Source organism: Dendrobium catenatum, unplaced genomic scaffold (assembly GCF_001605985.2).
Source record: "Dendrobium catenatum unplaced genomic scaffold, ASM160598v2 fragScaff_scaffold_1221, whole genome shotgun sequence".
NCBI lineage: Eukaryota > Viridiplantae > Streptophyta > Magnoliopsida > Asparagales > Orchidaceae > Dendrobium > Dendrobium catenatum.
This window is the reverse complement of record NW_021319683.1, coordinates 1,709,561-1,730,822: the sequence shown is the minus strand read 5'-3', so window position 1 is coordinate 1,730,822 and position 21,262 is coordinate 1,709,561. Positions and strand designations below refer to the sequence as shown.

General features: G+C 33.6%; 1 protein-coding gene across 1 annotated transcript; it reads right to left on the bottom strand.

The window, feature by feature from the left end:
* Positions 1 to 3,272: 3,272 nt before the first annotated feature.
* LOC110108443 (RHOMBOID-like protein 2) lies at positions 3,273 to 13,128 on the bottom strand. The gene is made up of 6 exons (XM_020839078.2): positions 12,621 to 13,128; positions 5,944 to 6,107; positions 4,827 to 4,990; positions 4,485 to 4,744; positions 4,123 to 4,249; positions 3,273 to 3,555 (listed from the first exon to the last, which is right to left on the bottom strand). Exons 1-6 carry the CDS (start codon positions 12,956 to 12,958, stop codon positions 3,430 to 3,432), a joined length of 1,179 nt encoding a protein of 392 aa, XP_020694737.1. The 5' UTR covers positions 12,959 to 13,128; the 3' UTR covers positions 3,273 to 3,429.
* Positions 13,129 to 21,262: the final 8,134 nt, after the last annotated feature.

Genomic DNA, 21,262 nt, shown 5'->3' with positions numbered 1-21,262 from the left:
CTTTTTGCAGGATTTTTGTGTAAATTTGACCGACTGCCGTTACTCTGCCCGATTTTCGTACGATTTCTGATTTGGTTGAAATTGATAGATTGAATTGATATGCGTATAACTATTGATATGATCATTTTCGTTTTCTTTCTTATGGATTATTGTATCGATTATTGCATTGACTGATTGATACTGAAAGACAAGTGGGAACCTGGTTGAACGTTGGTTGGAGATAGATATTGACCTGTACAGGATGGTGGGCCGACGGGCTTTCCTTTAAATCATAGACCATAGATCATCGATATAACGATTGGGAGTTATAAGGAGTTTTATATGCCGACGGGCAAAAGAGTGACGACTCTTCTTGATAGAACCAACGTGCGGATATCTACAACAGCAATATAGATTCTACAACAGCACTATTGATCATGACTAGTGTTTGTGCTTGTCGAGTAAGACCATTGTATGGAATTGCATGTGCATCATATGGATTTCCTGATATGCATTGATTTATTGATTTGATGGATTTATCGAAATCAAATAAAAAGAGAAAGAAATTTCTGTATTTTTGTCGTTGTCATCGTTGTCACCTTAACACAACTTTTGTCCTCATCACGAATGTATAATGTTCTTCATGGCGTGGTGGGATGGAGCCCGGTGTGGTGCTTACGACGAGGTAGGTAGGCCTTGTACACACTCTTTGTAGTGTGGCGAGGACAATCCTAAGTACCTGTGTATGTGTCATCATGCTTGCGGGGAAAAATTGTGTTTTCAAATAGGTACCTCAAAGACTCGACGCGCTCTTCATAGCGTGGTGAGATTAAAGAACCACGACCATAGTGTCGCATGATACCTACCATACACATTCTTCATAGAGTGGTGGGAAGGCCTAGCTCCCCAAATTTCTCTCCAAAATGAGAGAGATGTCAGGAGGCTACTAAAATTCATATTGAAATGCACATAACTTGAACAAATACAGGGGACATGGACTTAAGAAAAACGTAGGGAACTGAGCATATGCAATGGAACACAAGGAACAGAACTTGCAATCACAGAGAACTGGACCTAATTTAATGTTCTAAAAATAAACAAAAAATCAAGTATAATATGCAAAATTAAATGAACTTATAATGAGCAAAATAACTTCCCTATGAATGTGAATATGCAACATACATTGAGCATGATGATTCGACTTTAAATGTATACAGGAGACTTGTAGTGAGCATAATAACTTGCCTACGGGCGCACGTTGACATGCAAATGCCTTACGCACTACATGAAGGCGCTAAATTTTTATGCAAATGCATTATGCCAACATGCATGCAACACATAATTACATCATGCATGCATACATGCTAATACATGATACGCCACATCAATACGCTAAGCCACTACACAAGGTGTCATGCAAGCATGTTGAATAGTGCGTAAACATGTATATTTTTGCTTTAAATATTTTGGTGATTTATTTGAAATTTAAAGAATGAAATTCTCATTCATTACGACCTAGCCAAGTCACCCAGCGCCAGCGTTCGTGTCCGTGAGTTGCGACTGTTCGCGTGTTCTCGGGTCGGGTCGGGTCAACCCGTTAACCCGGGCGGGTCGGGTCCGGGTTTACAATCCTGACCCGTTTAGCTAAACAGGTCGTGTTCGGGTCAATCTGTTTATGCTCGGGTCAACTCGGTCTGATCCGAACTTGACCCGTCAACCCGAATTGACACCCCTAATTTTATAGTAATGAATTGTTCTTGAAGTTTTGCAGGTTATAATTTCATCTACTAAAAGAGGCTCGATACTATTATTTATATGTATATGTAAAGTATTCATACTTTACAATGAATACTTTACAAACTTCATTGTTTTCTCTATTATGAGTACCAAACAATCTTATAGACAAAGTTTAGAGAGAGAGAGAGAGAGAGAGAGAGAGAGAGAGAGAGAGGAGAATGTGTTAGATTTCCATATATTCATTTAGAAGAATGTCACAGCTTTAAACATCCATCGTAAATTTGAAGTGTTAAGATTCCTATCAGTAAAAGGCAAAAGAAGTAATTATATTTTGCCTTTTAAGTACTTTTAATTTTAACAGATTAAGATTTGTGTTGGATAGTGAATGATGTGAGAGGATAACTGGTTTTATCTTTTCAAATATAGAATATTATAAATGTATCTTTATATTTTAGTTAGATAGTTAACAGTGAATGTTGGCAAGCTTTGTGGATGAAGATCTTGGAAGTTTTTGCTAAGGTATTAGATCTGATACATCACCAGAAATCATCTTGATCGAACACGAATCTCAAAACATATATGAATTGACAACTTTCAAAATTAACCCTACTAAGCAAAAATACACATTTTAAATAAATAACCAAATTATCAAAGATTGTGTAAAACAATATTTTTAGACTTTTATCGTACTACAACAGTATTTTTCAGCATCCAGATAATTTTTTATTTAAAAAAATACAAGTTTCAAAACCTCCATCATAAAATTTTCAAAAAAAAAATTCAAAATGTTCAATAATATTAATCTTTATAGCATATAAAAAATTACTCGGTGAAAGTTTTAGCACACAAAGGTATTCACATTTTTTTTTAATTAGAAAAAAAAATTGAAAAATTAGGTAAAAATTATATATATATATAATTAAGATGGACATAATATGACATACATCAATCCGAACATGTTTCTTAACTGGGCCGATAAATCCTAAACTCTAAACCCGGCTGAAAATAACCCAAAGCGGCTCAAAAATCCTTTTCTTGCTCTCCAAATCCTTTTCTTGCGGTTTTTTTCAATCGGGTCAGAACAGGTCGATCCAGATGCCGAACCTGGAGGTCATTATATTCCCTCCAAAAAGAAAAAAGTGCTAACCAATTTATGTTCGTTTTAGATATTGGTTACCCAATTATCATTATTATTTTCATCATTTGAACACGACAATAGAGTGTGAGCTTATTATCTTAGTATAGCATGAAAATTCAACACACAGACATGAGTAGATTGTCACTAACAAGAAACATAATAAATTTTGCATGAAAATTTTTGGCGAGGAAAAACCTGTTTAAGTAGCTTTGACTATTTATATTTAAAATTATAACGTACCTTTCTCTATCATGTATAAGGCACTGAATGCTGGTGTAAGTCAGTATAAAAAACATAGAGGCAAAAACCTGGAAAATTTTCAATTAAAATACTTTTTAGGCTGATTTTCCTCACATAATGACTTATTAAAATCAAAATCAAAGTTATTTTACTGATTCAGCTAGCAAAGCATGTCGAATTACTGTTTAGAAAGACAACCAATCTCGGATATAAGATGTAATAAAAAGATTCAATTGAACATTAATCGAGTATAAATCATACAAAAAAAAAATTTCCTCACAGATTTATACAAAGAATCGGCAGCAAATCATCCGAAATTTTCGGAGAAGAGAAGGTCAACTGCAGAGCTGGGAGCAGAGTTCTTTAATCCTATCACTGGTTGCATTCGGTAAGGAGTAGGAATGGCTTCTGTCGCTACCACCTTCACATGTCAAGTTCAACTGGCTCCCTTCTTGAGATGCCTACAAGAAAGTAAGAAAATCCTGTGAAAAATGAAGCAATCTGACAAATTTCCAGAGTAACTTTAGCTTCAGTGCACGTAGTAAATATGTATTTACAAAGTTTGAATTTCATTTGCACCATTAGATTCCCAAAAATGTTAGAAATTTACAAAGTTTGAATTTCATTTGCACCATTAGATTCCCAAAAATGTTAGAAATTAAGTTTTCTTTTGAATATGTTTACAAATTGCAGATTTCATTTGCAGCAAGAGATGCATCTCCTAAGCTTTGAAATATATATTTCGACTTTGTTTGGGACGGCTTTTTTACTGCTTCTTAAAATGGCTTTTTAGTACAAAAATTAAAATTTTTATACAAGAAAGTTATTTTAAGAAGCAGTAAAAAAGCTGTCACAAACGAAGTCTTCATCTGTAGCAAGAAATAGAACCAAAAAAATTTTTGAAATGCAGATTTCATCTTCAAGGCTGGACAAAATGCTTGTACTTAAAAGTAATTTTGCAAGAAGTAAAAATTGTAGAAAACAGGCATTCAAGATCATAAACTAAGGAAAATATATCAATTTTATACCGAGCAATATGTTGCTGATGAATTGCAACTCCACCTTGACGTAGGAACGCAGCTCAGATAATGACACCAAGAACAGTGATCATTTCCATTAACCCCACGGAAAAGCATGATCATACCAACTGTGAATCTGCAGCAAAATCAAGAATAATGATAATCCTTCCTTAGGAGCTATTATTCTGTACGGACACCGGACGGTTCTCCCATCTGGTTAAGTCCTCGGTACCGAGCTCGGTACCGAGCACAGTACATTTTTGGAGTGACATGACGCTTTTTTATTAGTCTCCGGACGCCCTCCGGACTCCACACAGAATAATAAATCCTTAGAGCATCCAAAATTGATTTTTTTTTTTCAAGAAGCTCACCCCACAATCAGAAAAATGGCAGCAGCTATCCACAATATGTACTGATACAACCTGTGCTTGCGCTTTGTTGGACCAGTATGGTAATTAGGACTGTGATTCTGTTGGCTGATCCATCCAAACTGAGGGCGAATCAATAGTACAAAACCAAGAAGAAATCCAGAGATAAAACCTCCAATATGAGCAAAGTTGTCCACATGTGGGAGGACACCAACAGCAAGGTTTATTACAATGATGAACACAAGAGTGAGCAATGCTGCAACCTATAGATGAGTGCAATCAGTATATACAAATAACTACTGTGGCAGCAAAACTCAAGATTAATTTATAAAGTTTTGATTGTACCTTATTGGCGTAAATTGACCAATTTGTTATGAGTTCAGCAAGCATGCCACCTAGTAATCCAAAAAGTGCTCCTGAAGCACCAACTGATATGCTTGATTGGATAAAGAGTGCGGATAGTAAGCTCCCACCAAGCCCAGATATGATGTACAGAGGACCTATTCTCACTGTTAAAGAAGGGGTAATTAATACGTTAAAAGGCAATACTTCATCCTAGCTAGACTAACAACTGCTTCAACCTAATTAGGACAACGACCACGAGGTTAATAATATGTTGAGATCCTATGTTGCACCGATACACCTATTTGTGAAGGCGTGTTGTATCCAATAGACTGATACACGGATACGCCTCCGATACGGCACCAATATGTGTCGGATACGGCTTTGCTGTATCCAATTAAAATAATATTTAATTTCAAAAGGACATGTATATCCGATGCACGTGTCTGTTGAAAAACAAAAAAAAAATCTGAAATAAAGATGTGTCGTATTTACTTCTGCGGTTGCGAGCAAGGTTCTCTCATTTCCGAGATGGATTTGAGTCTCTTGATGATATGGAAATATTAAAAATTGCTAATCTTTCACTTGATGAGCCTGAATTAGAAGCTATGATATTTATTGAAGATGATATAGAAGTTCAAAGACAAACCATTGAAGAGAAGCTAATCATATCATTCATTCTATAGAATAGTTGAAACTTCATATGCTAGACAATTTATGTTTATGCTTTTGTTGTTGTACTAGACATTTAATGCTTACTTTTATTTTGATATTATAAGTTGCAATGCTAAAAATGATATTACTTTCATTTTTTTGTAATTTCAAATCTTATGCTTTGATTGCTTTCTTAATTTTTATGTATGATTTATAAATTATAATGTCGTGTCCGCGCCGTACCAGTATCATGTATTTTTAAGAATTAGCGTGTCCCGTATCCGTATCATGTCGTATATGTGTCACCGTATCCGTATCGGTGCAACATAGCTGATATCACACATTTAAATCAGCAAAATTAATGACAAAACATAAGGACAACATCAAAAGTATGAATCATAAATTTGGTCAAAGCATATGATTGATAGTAGAAGATAAGATATTGTTGCGTTGATACGTCACTTACCAAATCCAAATTCTTGTTCGAGTCGAATTCCGATGAAAAGAAGGCTCAACATATTGGCGAGTACATGGACAACTCCAGCATGAAGCCAGGCACAAGTAACTAAGCGCCATCCTTGGTGCCCATGGACCACTTTACTTACGTCAAGAGCCCCCATTTTCTCTAATCTAATGGATTAAAAACATTGAGCTTCCTCAGATATAGAAGAGTCAGTTAAATCCTGCTAAAAATTGCGGACTGAAAAAACAACGTAAAATATAATCGAATATTAGCTCTATAAGAAATTGTTGAGCCAGGTTAAAAGTTATCACATTTGGAATGGTAGATCGGGACGATGCTGATCTAGGGGTAAAATAGAGTTGATTTCAAGTTAGTCAGCCTTGAGTCGAAATTGAAGATTTCGATTTCCTCTCAAGTCAAATTCCAGTTTAGTCAAAAATGATTAATTTTGAATTGGCTTCAAGCAAATTGCGTTAAGTCGTGTATGGGAATGTGCATATATCGTATCTCCGTTCATTTTCAAATTGAATCAAAGAGATTTTGATCGATCCATCTTCAAGTCAAAGCAAAACAAACTCAATTTCAAATCAATTAAAAATTGAACTATCAAGTGCGAATATAATCATCAGCCTTATGTTAATGTCAAGCACAACATAGAAGCAATTTTTAAGGGTGAATTGTTTAAACGTCAAAACATTTATCCTTTCTTCATCAATCCAAATAAATACCCAATAGCCAAAAAAGAGAAACTGCGTAATTTTTTTTTCCTTCTAAAAAAGCAATATGCAATGCAAAGATTTTAATTTTTAATGATTTATATATATATATATATATGTGTGTGTGTGTGTGTATAAGTTAGTCAAATAAAAAGATAAAAGTAGTTTCAAGTGAAGTGCATTAAGGATAAAAATAAAAAATACTTTTTATTAGAAGAGGATATTCATTAAAGGTGGATGAGATATTTTGCTAAGCTTTTCAATTAAGATTGTGAGAATACAATTGACTTTAGTGACCTTAGTACCCTAAATGAAAATAAAGTTTTTTATTTTTATCGGCATATTAGTAAAACTGAAGTTAGAGAGACTTTTAAGAAAATGAAGTGTGGAAATTGTTGGACCTGATAATATATCAATAAATGTGTGAAAATGTTTAGGAGATGAAGAAATTTCTTGACTTACTAAACTTTTTAATATTATTTTGAAGACTAAAAAGATGTGAGATGAGTGGAGAATGAGTTTTTTATTCTTATATTTAAGAATAAAAGTGATGTATAAGATTGTGTGAATTATAGAGGAATTAAGTTAATGTGTTATACTTTAAAACTATGTGAGAGAGTCATGGAGCATAAGTTAAGACGTGATACTAATATTTCTCAAATCAATTTGGATTCATGCTGGGTAGGTCTACCATGGAAGCTATACATTTATTGAGAAGTTTTATAGAGAAGTATAGAGAGAATAAGGAGGATTTATATATGATATTTATTGGTTTAGAGAAAGCATACAATAAAGTTCCAGGAGAAGTGCTACGAAGAGTTCAAGAAAAAAAAGAAGAAGTAATAATGCTTATATTCAAGTCATTGAGAATATGTATGCAAGAGCTGTTATTTGTGTTCAAACACAAGGTGGTCTGACCAAGTATTTTATTATTTCAAATGGATTACATCAAGGATTAGCCTTAAGCTCATATATCTTTTTGCTTTAGTCATGGATATTCTTACTAGACATTTGCAAGAGGTTGCACCCTGTGTATGTTTTTTGTTGATAAGATTAGAGAGGGAATTGAAGATAAACTTGAATTATGAAGGTCAACCTTAGAGTCTAAAGATTTTTGTTTGAGTAGATCTAAAATCAAATATATAAAGTATAATTTTAGTAGTAATAGATCCAGTGGAGGGATTGTTGTAATAATCCGAATATTTTCAAAATAATTTTTTTTAATGAAAAATTTAAATCTCAGCACCGTGCCATATTGAAGAAGAGAGATGGAAGAGAGAGAAGGTTATTCAGGGCTTTTCCATTTGTCAATTTTGTTCAGAGTTTTCTTCTATTTATTGTAAGTAATTCAAATCTCATATTAGTTTTCAATTATTTTGATTATTATATAAATTTTCTTATATTGAACAGAATTGATTACTTTCTATTATATTTGATTGTGACATTTGCATAAGCAAAAGAAAGGCTAGCTGTTAACACTATAAAATGGGTTGGTTGTTAAAACATAATACCCTCCATAGGAGGGTGGGCCTACGGGCTTTTCTTTAAAGATGATTTGCGATGTTATCCCAATTGTAGCCTATAACAAATGATTGATTATGCTAGCGGGCAGAGAGTGACGACTCTTTATTAATTTAATAAAGTCACATGTAATGATAATTGATTAAATTGATTAATTGAATATAATAATTGATTAATTGGATAAGTGATAATTAATATAACTGATGACCAACTAAAAAAAAGTTGGGATAAAAGATATTGAAAATACCACATTAAAGCTGAATATCCTGCATTACTAAATCATACATTGATGTATACATGCATTGATAGCACTGAAGACATTGACATATACATTAATATCATTGACAGTATTGGATGCATTGATAATACATAAATAAATGATTCATATGAATTGATAAGATAAATTCTTTTAGTGATTTATGAATGATTTTTGCATCGTTTTTTTACCGATTTATTGAATTTTATACAAATTATTGATTTTTAGACTCATTGTAATGATTCCCTAATTTTATTATTAATCATTTTGAATTTTATTGATTATATTTGATCATTAACTATATTGAGTAGTATTGATTATATTAGATCGAGCATTTCATATTAATTCTTTAGTTCTTACATAAAAAGCTTTAGTGAGTTTTGGATTACTGCTGAGTTTTTGAGCTAATTATATGAATTTTTATGATTTCAGGTCAATAAATGGATTAGGACTAGTCGTAGTGAGATTGTTAGAGATCGTCACGTTTTTTGTTGATTTTGTTTATATATATATATATTGTAGTTAAGAATTTGTGATAGATTATTGATTTTAACGATCTCTTAGCAATTGTATAAAGATTTTAGGAGAATGAATATTATGTAATATTCTGAGGTATGTAATTATTACTCGTTATCATTGGATATAGGTTTATTACTATGATGATTTATAGAAGCTCTGGTTGATTAATAAAGAAAATAAAATAAATAATTCTTTCAAATTTAATTATGGGGCATTGCAATTGTGACTTTAGGCAATCAAGTCATTAATAAGAGTACACATTTTAGATATCTTGGATCTATTGTTCAGTGATGATAAAATAGATGGTTATATTATTGGTAGAATTCAAGTTGGAAGGATGAAGTGGAGGAATACATTGAACTTGTTATGTGACGGGAAAGTCGTCTTTAAACTTAAAGAAAAATTCTATAAGATGATGGCGAGACTTGCAATGCTTTATGACGCATAATGTTTTCCATTAAAAGAGAAGCATAATATTAAGTTAAGTGTTGCATAGATGAGGATGCTCAGGTGGATGAGTGACTTTACTTTCAGTGGCTTCACTCTTAGAAACAGGAACCAAAATAAGCATAAACGTAAAAAGGTTGGAGTATCCCCAGTGAAAGATAAGATTAGAGAGAGTGATCTTGGATGGTTTGGTCACATAAAACGGCGGCCTTCCGATGACCCGGTTAGAAGAGTAGATGTATTAGATTTGGCTTATGTTAAGAAAGATAGAGGCAGACCTATAAAGACTTGGTTAGAAAATATTAGAAATGACAATTATTTATTATATTTAAATGAGAATTTGAATCTTAACATGACACAATGGAGAAAAAGGATTCACATAGCCGATGCAACGTAATGGGATAAAGGCTTGATGTTGTTGTTGTTGTATATATGCAATGCATCAACTCATTAGAAAAGGAACCAACCTATCAAAGTAATATTTGAACTTGTTTTTCCCATGCAACTCTTTAAGTGCTAAACTACATACATAAAACTGATGCAATTTACAAATATCTGATTGGGGAGCATTTACAAGATTAAGTCTAAATTGATTTTGTGTGACCCCATTATCGTGTGACCCCATTATCAGGAGATCAATCAACCAGTTTTCCGATAGTTCCAAACAATAGAAGTACTAATTTAGTGAGTTATATAAGAAACCCACCTAGAGCAAACAAAATAAGAAACTTATAATTACTAGCATTAGATTCACAATAAGTAATCAACAGGATCAGGAATCTGATAAGTGATAAATGGAATTCAAAATAAGCATGCCACGAAAGAAACTGATGAAATTTTGAGCAGTTACCTGCACTATCGAATAAATATTAAAACGCAAGAGACATATAATTGGATTCCAGATTGTGTACGGAATGAATTACTACTTGTCAGATATTTCAGTGAGATAAGAGTCATTATTAGGCCCCTACAGCAAGCACACTTGAAATCGTTTTGAATCAATATAAGTTATGTTATGACCCTCGGTCAGTTTAGGACATCGAAAATTTACATGAAACTTTCTGAACATCTGTTAAGAATTAATTTAAAGTAAAATACAGAAATTTTGTAGTCAGCTTGCCGGCTCAAATCAGAGTTCAGAAATATAGAAATATTTTTCCAAAGTAAATAAGGCATTAAAACATTCGTTGATTAAAACCACAGAATAATAATGTACGCATAGCAAGCTATATCTAGAGGGCGTACAAAGGCAATAATAATAGGAACAATGATAACACAAAGCAACCATCGAGGTAACATGTGAAAATCACATTATAGAGGGTATGGATGAATACATAGTGACTACAAGTAATCATAAAAGTCAGTTTCCAAGATTGAGAGGCATGTTTTTCATCTTTCTGAACATTTTAAATCCTTATAAAAGCAACAAATCCCCAAAAATAAGCAGACATCTTACTCTCCTACCACCACAAAAAAAAAACCCACTTGGTTGAGTGATATTTCCTTTGACCTCCAAAGTGGAGGTCAAAGGTTCAAACATGTGTGAAAAAATAAATTTTAGTCTCCTTAAAACTCAAATTATGTTTTCAATTTCTCATAGCAGAAAAAAAAGCATCATGTTCTAGATTTGAAACCTGTAAATTACAGGAATTCCAATATAGCCTTCCCTAGTTTTCAGAATTTAACCCGCCCATTCACTATATTATATTAAAAATTCAACGCTAAAGTTATGTCAAGGACGTTTTTAGTTAGTGAGAACAGGAAGCAAATAAAAGATTTTTGTAAAAAGAAACAAGTAAATGAAATGTTAGTTTCTACACATTTACAAAACCTACTGCAAGTTTTTCTTCTAGTTTGTACGTTCTCTCAAGCATCACCCTTTGTCGAGTAGTAAGGCATTCTCCCTGTATATGCAGTCTCTGAAACTTTCGTTGTTCTTAAATACATATGATCTAAAAGTAGGGGTATAAATGAGTTAAATATGAAAAAGTTGAGGCTTTGTTCGACTCGGTTCATTAACTATTGAATTGAACACAAATGAGCACAAGTTTGTCAACAAGCTGAAAAATCTTGTTCATATTCGAGAAATTTATTATAAAGTTGAACATGCACAACAAGCTAAATCTATGACCGTCAAATCATCAACATTTTTTCTAAAAATGACTATTTGCATGAAGAAATATTTGTGATTTTCATAGTATAATGCCCTTGCAATCCGGATGTAAAGTTGCGTCCGACGTCCGCACAAAATAATTTCTTCTTATGTAGAGGTTAGCAGTGCTTGGTTGAAGAATAGCAAACTATGCTTTGTGCATAAAAAATGTGTGCCCAATGTTTTAACTTTTAAGCTCCCTCGAATGCAGAGTCTGGAGATGTTGATGCCCGTGGTACAACCTAGCAGGCAGATTTTTTGTACTACAATTCTTATATTTTTCTTGTTTAAACTGGGTTTGGCAATTTATTTATGTTAAAATTAAACTGGGTAAAAAAAAGAGTTTTTTTTTTCTTTTTTTAGAGTGGAGTTGGAAACAGAAACAAAACCAAGCTAAAGCTAATCCCTTCCACCCCCGTGTACAGCTTTAATTCAGATTAGCTGCTTATTCCAGTTTTACTAATTAAATTTCTGTCAAATACAAAATTAGATGTAGAACTTTCCCTATTCCTGATCTAGACGCGTATGGTTTCCCTACAGCATCCGATGACCCAGTAATGTATCAGATAAGTTTCTATCGGAGACTCTTAAGCATCTGCAGTAAACGACTAGGATGCTGCCTGCAACACAAAGTAGATTCCTAAGGAAAATAATCGATTAACAGTTAAATAATATATTCCCTTAAATATACTCAATCATTATTCAACACAATTGCAAGAAAAACAAACATAAATCAATCAGGACTCAATTCCAAACCGCTAAAATCCAATCAAAGGCTACCCCAAACTCATTCAAGTAAACTTTCATCAAGGCAATCATTCTAATGTCTTACTGATACAAGTAATCAATCAACTCAACCCATCATCCAAAACAAGAAAGCACTGCCACTTTTCCAAAATCTTAAGACAAAGATTATTCCATCGTAATTAATGTCACTGCAACATGACATGATGGCATTATGCCGCTCCGAATCCCTGATTGGGCCAAAATCCAATCCACGTATAATATAATAAAAAAATCCAAAGAAATCACAGAGATATCATTCTAAGAAACATCAAGAACCACTCACGTATTGGACGAAGGCCCGAGGAGGGGATTCTCTTTGAGGGGCTGGAAGGAGAATCTTCCGAGGAAAGAAGCAACGCACGATATCGAATTTCTAGGGCAGTTGTTCACAAACATCGTGATCGCAAAGAGCAAGACGTTCGCCGCAATAAAAGCCGGCACCAACCACGGCCTCCACCGCCGGAACGGCATGGTCTCGCCTGAGAGAATCCCCGCCTCCGCATCCGATGGCTGCCGCTGCGGTGGTCCCGAGCCCATCTCTAAGGGGTGAATGCTGTTGTCGCCAACCCTCGACTGGACCCTTACCTCGATCTCCGATGCGGACGACGCCTTCCTTCCCATATAACGAATTTTATCGGCTCCAAATCGAATTCATCAGCGAATTGGATTGGTAAAAATAAGGTTTTTAATGGAACGAAAGAGAAAACTACAAGAAGCTTTGATGTGATGGAGAAGAGCGGATCAAATCGGTGGAAGCAAAGCAGACGAAAATAAGAAGAAATGGTTTGTTTGGTTGGAGACCATAACAAATGGTGAGTCATCATTTATTTAACTTTTTTATTTATTAATTATTTAGTCAAATCAATTAGAAAAAATTTTATTGCAGTTTAATTATTGCTATTTAGATTTATTATTTGAATTATTCAAAACTAAAATAGCCTGTCATGCATGTACATGGTAATAATCGAAAGTACAATTTCGTTCATTTCAACCTTTTTGACAAGTTTTTGATTTTTTAAAGGGATTTTATTCCAAAGAAAAAAGCGGATACAAATATGTCCAATAAAAAATCAAGTCAAAATTATAATTCTAAAACTATAAAAATAGACTAAATAAAGAATGAAGCAAAAGCCAGCCAGCCTCAATCATTTGGAAGAAGCTTTATGCAAATACCCGGAAGCTAGGTAAGAATTATCCAGAGGAGGAATCAAGCAACATCCACCAAACATATTAACCACTACCAATGATTGCCAACAAGTCAAAGTCGTCCATGAGGTGAACAGAAAATTGTCACATCATTGCCTGGACCTCGAAGAAAAAGCAATAACCGCAAAGACATGCCCAACACCAACAAAGTAGAAAAGGAAAACTTTTACCGCGTAACTTTTGGTATGTTTTAGAGATCATGATTTTACACGTTTTGGATATTTTTTGGAGAATTTTCACAGGATATTTTGAATTCTGTGGAGTTTTTGTCTAATATTAAATTATCTAATTGTCGAAAAATATTGCTTCAGTACAATTAAAGTCTTGAAATGATGTTTTACACGATCTCTGATAATTTGGTAATTTTCTAAAACTGTGAATTTTTTATCAGTTGAATTTACATTGTCTGCCGTTATACTCTCTGACGATTTTCTGCTCTGATGATTTTCTGATACGAATTTGATTTCTTTGAATATGATATGATTTAATATTTGATTTGATATGATTTAATGTTTGATGTGATTTGAATGATATCAGAATAGAGTTATAATGGGCCGGAATCCTTTAAGATTCTTTCTGTGTCAGGGAAGGGAGGCATAAAGGGCCAGAATCCTTTGAGATTATATTTGTTAGGGAATATGAAAATGAATTCTGATCTGATAATTCTATATATCTGATATATTCTGGTGCTTTAAGTACAAAGGGAGTCATAAGGGGCTAGAATCCTTTGAGATTTTGTATGTGTTAGGGAATGGAGGCATAAGGGGCCAGAATCCTTTGAGAATCTGTCTGGATCTGATATGTGATTTAAAAAATGTGATTTATGATTTATATGATTCTGTGATACGAATTTATTTCAGTTTTTTTGTATCTGTTATTTAGGAATATCTGAAGTCTGTTTGTTTATCTGTTCTATACGAATATCTGCATTCTGTTTAATTATATGATTTCTATATGATTATCTGAATTATGTACGACTATTTGAATAAATTATTTTAAAGCTTTTTGTGAGTATTTTGATATGAGATTTTCTGGAGATTTTGATCGGCTAGTGTATGCTTGCTGAGCTGTTAGCTCACTGTGGATATCTTCATGGTTTTCAGGTTCTAGGAAAGGGAAGGAGGTTTTGGACTAGCCGTTCTGTATCTGATCTGAGATTATGTATTTTGTACTTTTGATTTTTTGTACAGTCATGTCTTTTCTGTTCTGTTCTGTACTTTCTGTTTATAGACATGCACTGTAATGTATATGATTATTTTGAGGAAAAAAAGAAGAAATGTTGGATGAATTTCTGTATATTTGTAGTAGCTCTGTGTTCTATAGTCTTGTGTATATTAGAAGAAAGTCTGAAAGCAAATTTCAAAGCTAGATTATGGGGTTCATCCGTCGCGACTCAATGCGATGGGATACGTCCCGGTTGGGTTGGGTCATGATATGTGAAAGTCTGCATGTGTTCCAAAGCGGGCCCTTGAGGTCTGTGTGTATATTTTATAAATCTAGAAAATTTTCCCTAGAATGCCATAACAATAGGTCTAGTGGTGCCATTAATTCAACTCTCTACTTTGCCAAACTAATTTATTTGTGGAGCTGTGGGCTCCAAGAGGGACCATCGCGACGCCCGTGATTGGACCACGCGGCCCTCGACCGAATTTTAATATTAAAAATATATTTTTTTACTATTCAAATTATTTTCATCTAACCATAACAATCAACTAGAGAGAGGGATCGAGGATGATTTCTAGAGAGAGCAAGTTTTGGGCCACTTCAAGTCATTTTCTACTAACTAACCATTTTCAAATGTTGTCTGACTTGAGAATCATCTAAGAGTGGGAGTAGTTATTTTGAGAAGATAAGTAGATTTGGAACCCTTAAGTTCAGGAAATGCAATTATTTTGGATATATTTTTGTTGGTGGTAGTATGGCCATTTCTAGCAGTTCTCTACATATACGCTCGAGTTTTGGTATGTAACACGCAGGGCCGTGATACTAGATGACATGCCAGTATTTTTGTTATGGCCAAATTGGACATAGAGTTGAAGAATTTTTGTAAATAGCACTTGATCGACTTTCTAATGTTTATTCTGAGAGCTCTGTCAGAGTAGCAGGGAGACCAAAACTATTCCACCTCAAGGATATATTGATGCAGCTTCTTATAGAGGTAGTGGTCTGTGATAGGGAGAAAGTTTGTAGGTGTTTAGAGAGAGCCTAGTCGTTCTGTGTCTCCAACTCCCATTCATCTATGTGTATATAGTCTGAATCAACAAGAGGTTGTGGATTCTCCTGATGTGGAGACAGGTATGGCTTATGTTTTAGCTACGCCTTATCATATTTTATTTGATTATGGTGTCAGTCTGTTGTTTAATTTTGAAGATACTCCTATCTGCTATGTTTACCTTATAAATCGTTATCTCTTACCTTATTTATTATTCTTCCAACTATAGATAGTATGATTGTTAGTAAATTTTATCTCTGTATGTTAGAAATTTTTTATAGAAAGTGAAATTCTAGTTTAATAGTTTAATTTTGCCTATTTTTTAGTTTGATGGCATTTTGGGCATTAATTGGTGAGTTGTTGCAAGGCTCATATTGATTGTTTGAAAAGGAAAGCAACTTTATTTATGAATAATAAGAGTTTGATATTTCATGGAGTAAGAAGTGTTCTGGCTTGTCTGGTATCGACTCTAGAAATGGATAGACTGTGAAAGAAAGGTAGTATGATATTTCTAGCTTATGTTAGAGATATGAGAATAGATTTTGGATCATTGTATAATGTTCCTATGGTACAGAATTTTTAGATATTTTTCCTAAAGAGTTGGTAAGCTTACCACTTGATAGTGAATTGAGTTATGTATTGATATGTTTTCTGCTTTGATATCCAAATCTTTATATAGAATGGAATTTAAAGAGCTTCAGGAGTTGAAGGTATAGCTTTAGGAGTTGATTGATAGAGATTTTGTCTATCCTAGTGTGCCTCCATATGGAGCACCTATTTTATTTGTAAAAAATAAGGATGGTACTATGCGAATGTATATCGATTATAGGGGGCTGAATAAGATAACTGTAAAGAATAAGTATCAATTTTCACAGATCGACGATTTATTTGATCAACTATCAAGATCATCTATGTTTTCTAAAATTGATATGAGATCCAGATACATCAGTTGAAGATTAAGGAAGAAGATATTTCCAAGACTGCTTCCACCACAAGATATAGACATCATGAGTTCTTAATCATGCATTTTGGGGTAAGTAATGCTTCGGTAGTTTTTATGAATTTGATTTGCATAATTTTTTAGACTTTATAGCATCAGTTTGTCATTATATTTATTGATGATATTCAGGTATACTCTGAGTCTGAAGAATATCAAGTACTTCATCTAAGAAAAGCCTTGAAAACTCTGAGATGGCATAAGCTTTATGCTAAATTCTCTAAGTATGCTTTTTTGGTTGAAGAGTGTCACATTTATAGGGCATGTGAGTAGTAGTGCAGGTATAATTATTGATCCCAAAAACATTCCGACATTTTCTATTGACCAAGGCAAACTACAGAATTTGAGGTTTGTAGTTTTTTGGATATGACTAAATTATAGGAAATTTGTAAGTGTTTTCTCATATTTCTATACTTCTGACCATGCTGACTTAGAAGTCAGTGGCTTAAGACTGGATTCCTGAGTATGACTAAATTTTTCAGAGATTGAAGGATTACCTAATGACGACTCTAATTTTGATGATTCCCTCTAGCATTGACGTATTTTAGTATTCATAGATGCCTCACTTAAAGGATTTGGTTGCATTATGATGCAGTTGGGAAAAGTTATAGGTTGTGCTTCTAAATAGTTAGGGCCAAACGAAAATAATTATCTCACACATGATTTCGAATTTGTTTCCATCATATTTGCTCTAAAGATCTAGCGACTCTACTTGCATAGGTTCATGTGTGAAATTTGTATAGATCACCAGAGTTTGAAATATATTTGTATACATAAATATCTAAATTTGAAATAGTGGAGGCGGCTTGAGTTAATTAAATATTGTGATTTGATGATTCAGTATCAGTATGATAAGGCGAATAGTAGCAAATGCTTTAAGTATGAAGTCTTTTGGTGTATCATTTTCTCTGCATGCTTCTATTAATTATCAAGTTCAAGATGTGGAAAAGTTGGAGTTAGAAATTGTGAGATCCTTGGATACATATTTAGGCACATTATCACAAATGATTATACAACCTATGCTGTAGGAGAGAACTCAAGAAGCTTAGAAGTCAGATATAGAGTATCTGAAGTTGATTGATTAAATCAAGTCTAGTAAGATATCTAATTCTCATGTTATTGTCTGCAAGAATAGATTGTGGGTTCCTATTATTGAAGATATGAGAAGTGAGGTTCTACATAAGGCACATTATTCATGCTATACAATTCATCTTAGAAGCAATAAGATTTACAAGGATCTGAAAGGTATGTTATTATGGCCCTATTTGAAGAGAGATGTAGCAGACTTCGTTTCGAAATGTGAATTTTATCAGTAAATGAAAGCAAAGCATCAACTATCAGGCCTTCTTTTGCAATCATTGCATATTCCAGAGTGAAAATGGGAGGTTGCAACAATAGACTTTACTATGGATTTTTCGAGGTTTAGGCAAAACCACGATACTATCAAAGTCGTGATAGATCGTGAAACAAAGTCTGCACAAGAGATGAAAAATATTCTTAGGGTATTTGCTACTTGTGAGCAGTTTAGGCAAGTTTTTTTTTCATGGCGAATATTTTTCTTGAGATATGTGACCGTTCGAGCTGAGTCTCTTTAGAGGACATGTTCCATACAACATGTTCAAGTATACAATAATAATAACTATTATTATTATTATTATTATTATCCAAGAAAACGTGATAGAGAATTACAAGTTACCATATTTCTGGTATTTAATACTTGTAAGGATTCCTTCTTCTTCATAAAAGGATATTAGTTGTTCTATGAGAGAATAGAATTGTCTCATAATTAAAGCAAGCATTTAATAACAAAAAATTTCAAAAGCTTATTGTTAGACAACCAGCAGAAATTTAACAACTCACAGGTCAACAACCCTTAAGGAATGAACAGCTGCTGTTCACCTAATATTAACAATAAGGCCAGGCCAACTACCAAAGACAATTATTTACAATTGTTAAGAAAAAATTTTGAGCTAAATATTTGACCAAATTTTAATTAAAATAAATATTAATGTTAGTATTGACGAGTATTCCCTCTTAGGAGCAGATTATTCGAAGATCTCGTCATCAAATTTGCTACTAAAGTCGGATATCATCCACTTCAATCAATAAAATATAAATTATTTATATAAAGTATAAACTACAATTAAAAGAATTTTAGCTAAAATGCGAGCCGGACGGGAGGAAATCTCGTCTTTGCCATCGTGCAGACACTCCGTTTGCGCTAATTAGATTTTGTTTAGTCAATTAAGGCAAAATTACGCACACATTACACAAATTTTGATCTCAAAATCTCTTAGTTGATAGTCAAAACTCTCAACCAATAAATCAAAGTAAGATCATTTCTAACTGAAAAACTCATTTTCCACTCCAAAATGCAGTAATTCATCTCCAACAGAATTCTATTTCTTAACACAAAAAAGAATATTCCGTGTATATTCTTTCTCAACCACATGCAACAACCTTTCTCCACTCCGCTTTTTCTGTTTCCGTCAAAAATGTGCTTGTGAACAGTGCAACGCCAATATTTATGTCACACTGTTCACGACGAGAGAATGGCATGTCTTTTGTCATTAAATTATTGAAGTTCGTGGATGCCAAACAATAGAGTTTGGTTAGAAATTCTCTAACATGAGTTTAATTAGAATGTCCTAAATCTATCTCTTTCCACATTTAATGTATGAAGTAGGTCGGTCGGCCAGGGTTTATGGACCGCCAAACGCATTCGGCAAAACCTGACGTGACAGAGGACGATTCCTCTTCAAAGAAAAAAACACAGCTCTAACAGAAATCTGGCAAATTATTACGTTCAGTGTCTGAATTCGTCCGGACACCAATCCAGACGCCCCGTGTCACCAAATACACCGGGACCCAATGTATTCAGGTGACATGGTGCATTTGGATTGGGTATCCGGACGTCCGGTGACGTAATAATTCACCCAGAAATCTACATGGTCTTTGTCAGTTGTCATCAAAGTAGGGCCCACCGAATTCCGCCTGGGAGGAAATGACCATAACTTTCTTGGCTGAGGCATCACGTTATGGAAGACGTGGTCTCGTAGAGAACCCGGCTTTGAGTGAAAGCATTCTACAGATGCTGATTTTGACCTCTTACCAAAGATGCCATTTCTGTGAGATATTATTCAGTGCAGTTTTCGAACGAATCTGATGGTCAATCTGGATGTGTCATCTCATTCAATGTATTATATATTGAATGACGTGACATGTTCAGATTAATCTCAGGAAACGTCTGTACCCTACACAGAATAATTTTTGAACTTCACATAAAAAACCACCATTATAAATTTGAAGAGTTTAGGTAGCTCATTTTGGATGGATCTGCTTGTTGTAAACTTTTACTATCAACCAAAAAATTTTAGATTCGAATCTTCCATATCATATATGATGTGTGAATTTATCTTAATTGACTTAAATATCCCAAAAACTAAAAACAAAATTTAATAGTTTCCAAGAAAATGATATGTTTTGCCTGAATCAGTATAATAAGTTTAACTGCAGACCGAGCCGCGGCGCTCGGATTGACAAAAAATTTTAACTTCTATTTTTTTGAAACTGTGAGGATCATATTCAATCATGTTTATTGAGCACACAAAAATTTACATAAAATGCCAAAAATTATCAAAAGACCAAAACAGGTTATGAGAAATAATCAGAACTCTATGAAAAATAATTGATGGCCAGAAGTCTCTAAAAAAAATGGAAACAATAATATATTGATTCTGTAAGACTACACAAATATAATCCCAGCAATAGAGATGATAATCAGCTACAAATAAACAGATAGATCCCGCATAACAATCAGCAAAAATGCATTGAGAGTATCCAAAAATCCAGCAATTGGTAAAGGATCCAGTAAGCCATGACCAAACCAGAAAAGAAAACAGAAAATATAATCCATATAACCTTCCAAAGGACTAATTCCTTCAAAAAGAAGCAGATAGTCCTCCAACTTATTCTAGAATCTATTCCATCCCAGCCATTGAGATTTGAGAGACACTAATGAATAACCAGTTCTTCCAAAAAGAAAACCAATACATCAAAGCAGCCAATGTGAGGTGGGTGTGGGTGTAAGAATCAAGTGCATATATCAAAAACTTCAGCTTCATTTGAGGCAGCTTTCGTACTGATTTTTAAAATAATTTTTTGAAAAAAATTTTCCTAAAAAGTTGTTGTAGAAAGTCATTAGCCCAAAGTAGCTGTGAAAAAAACTGATCCAAATAAAACCTTAAACTCGTATAAATCCGAATGGCATTGCTTGAAAATGATAAGTAGTTGTGATAAATATTTTGTTTGGAATAATTTTTGTAATGTTTTTTAAAATAGCTTTTTAATACAAAAATATCAAATTCAAAAAAAAAAAAATTGTACTGAAAAGTTGTTTTAGAAAGCAAGAAGACAATTATCTCAAACGAAGCCAAAGTCTCCACCATAAAGATAAACCATTAGCCCAAAGTAGAGCTAAAATATCATAGCAACAAATGTGATAGAAAGT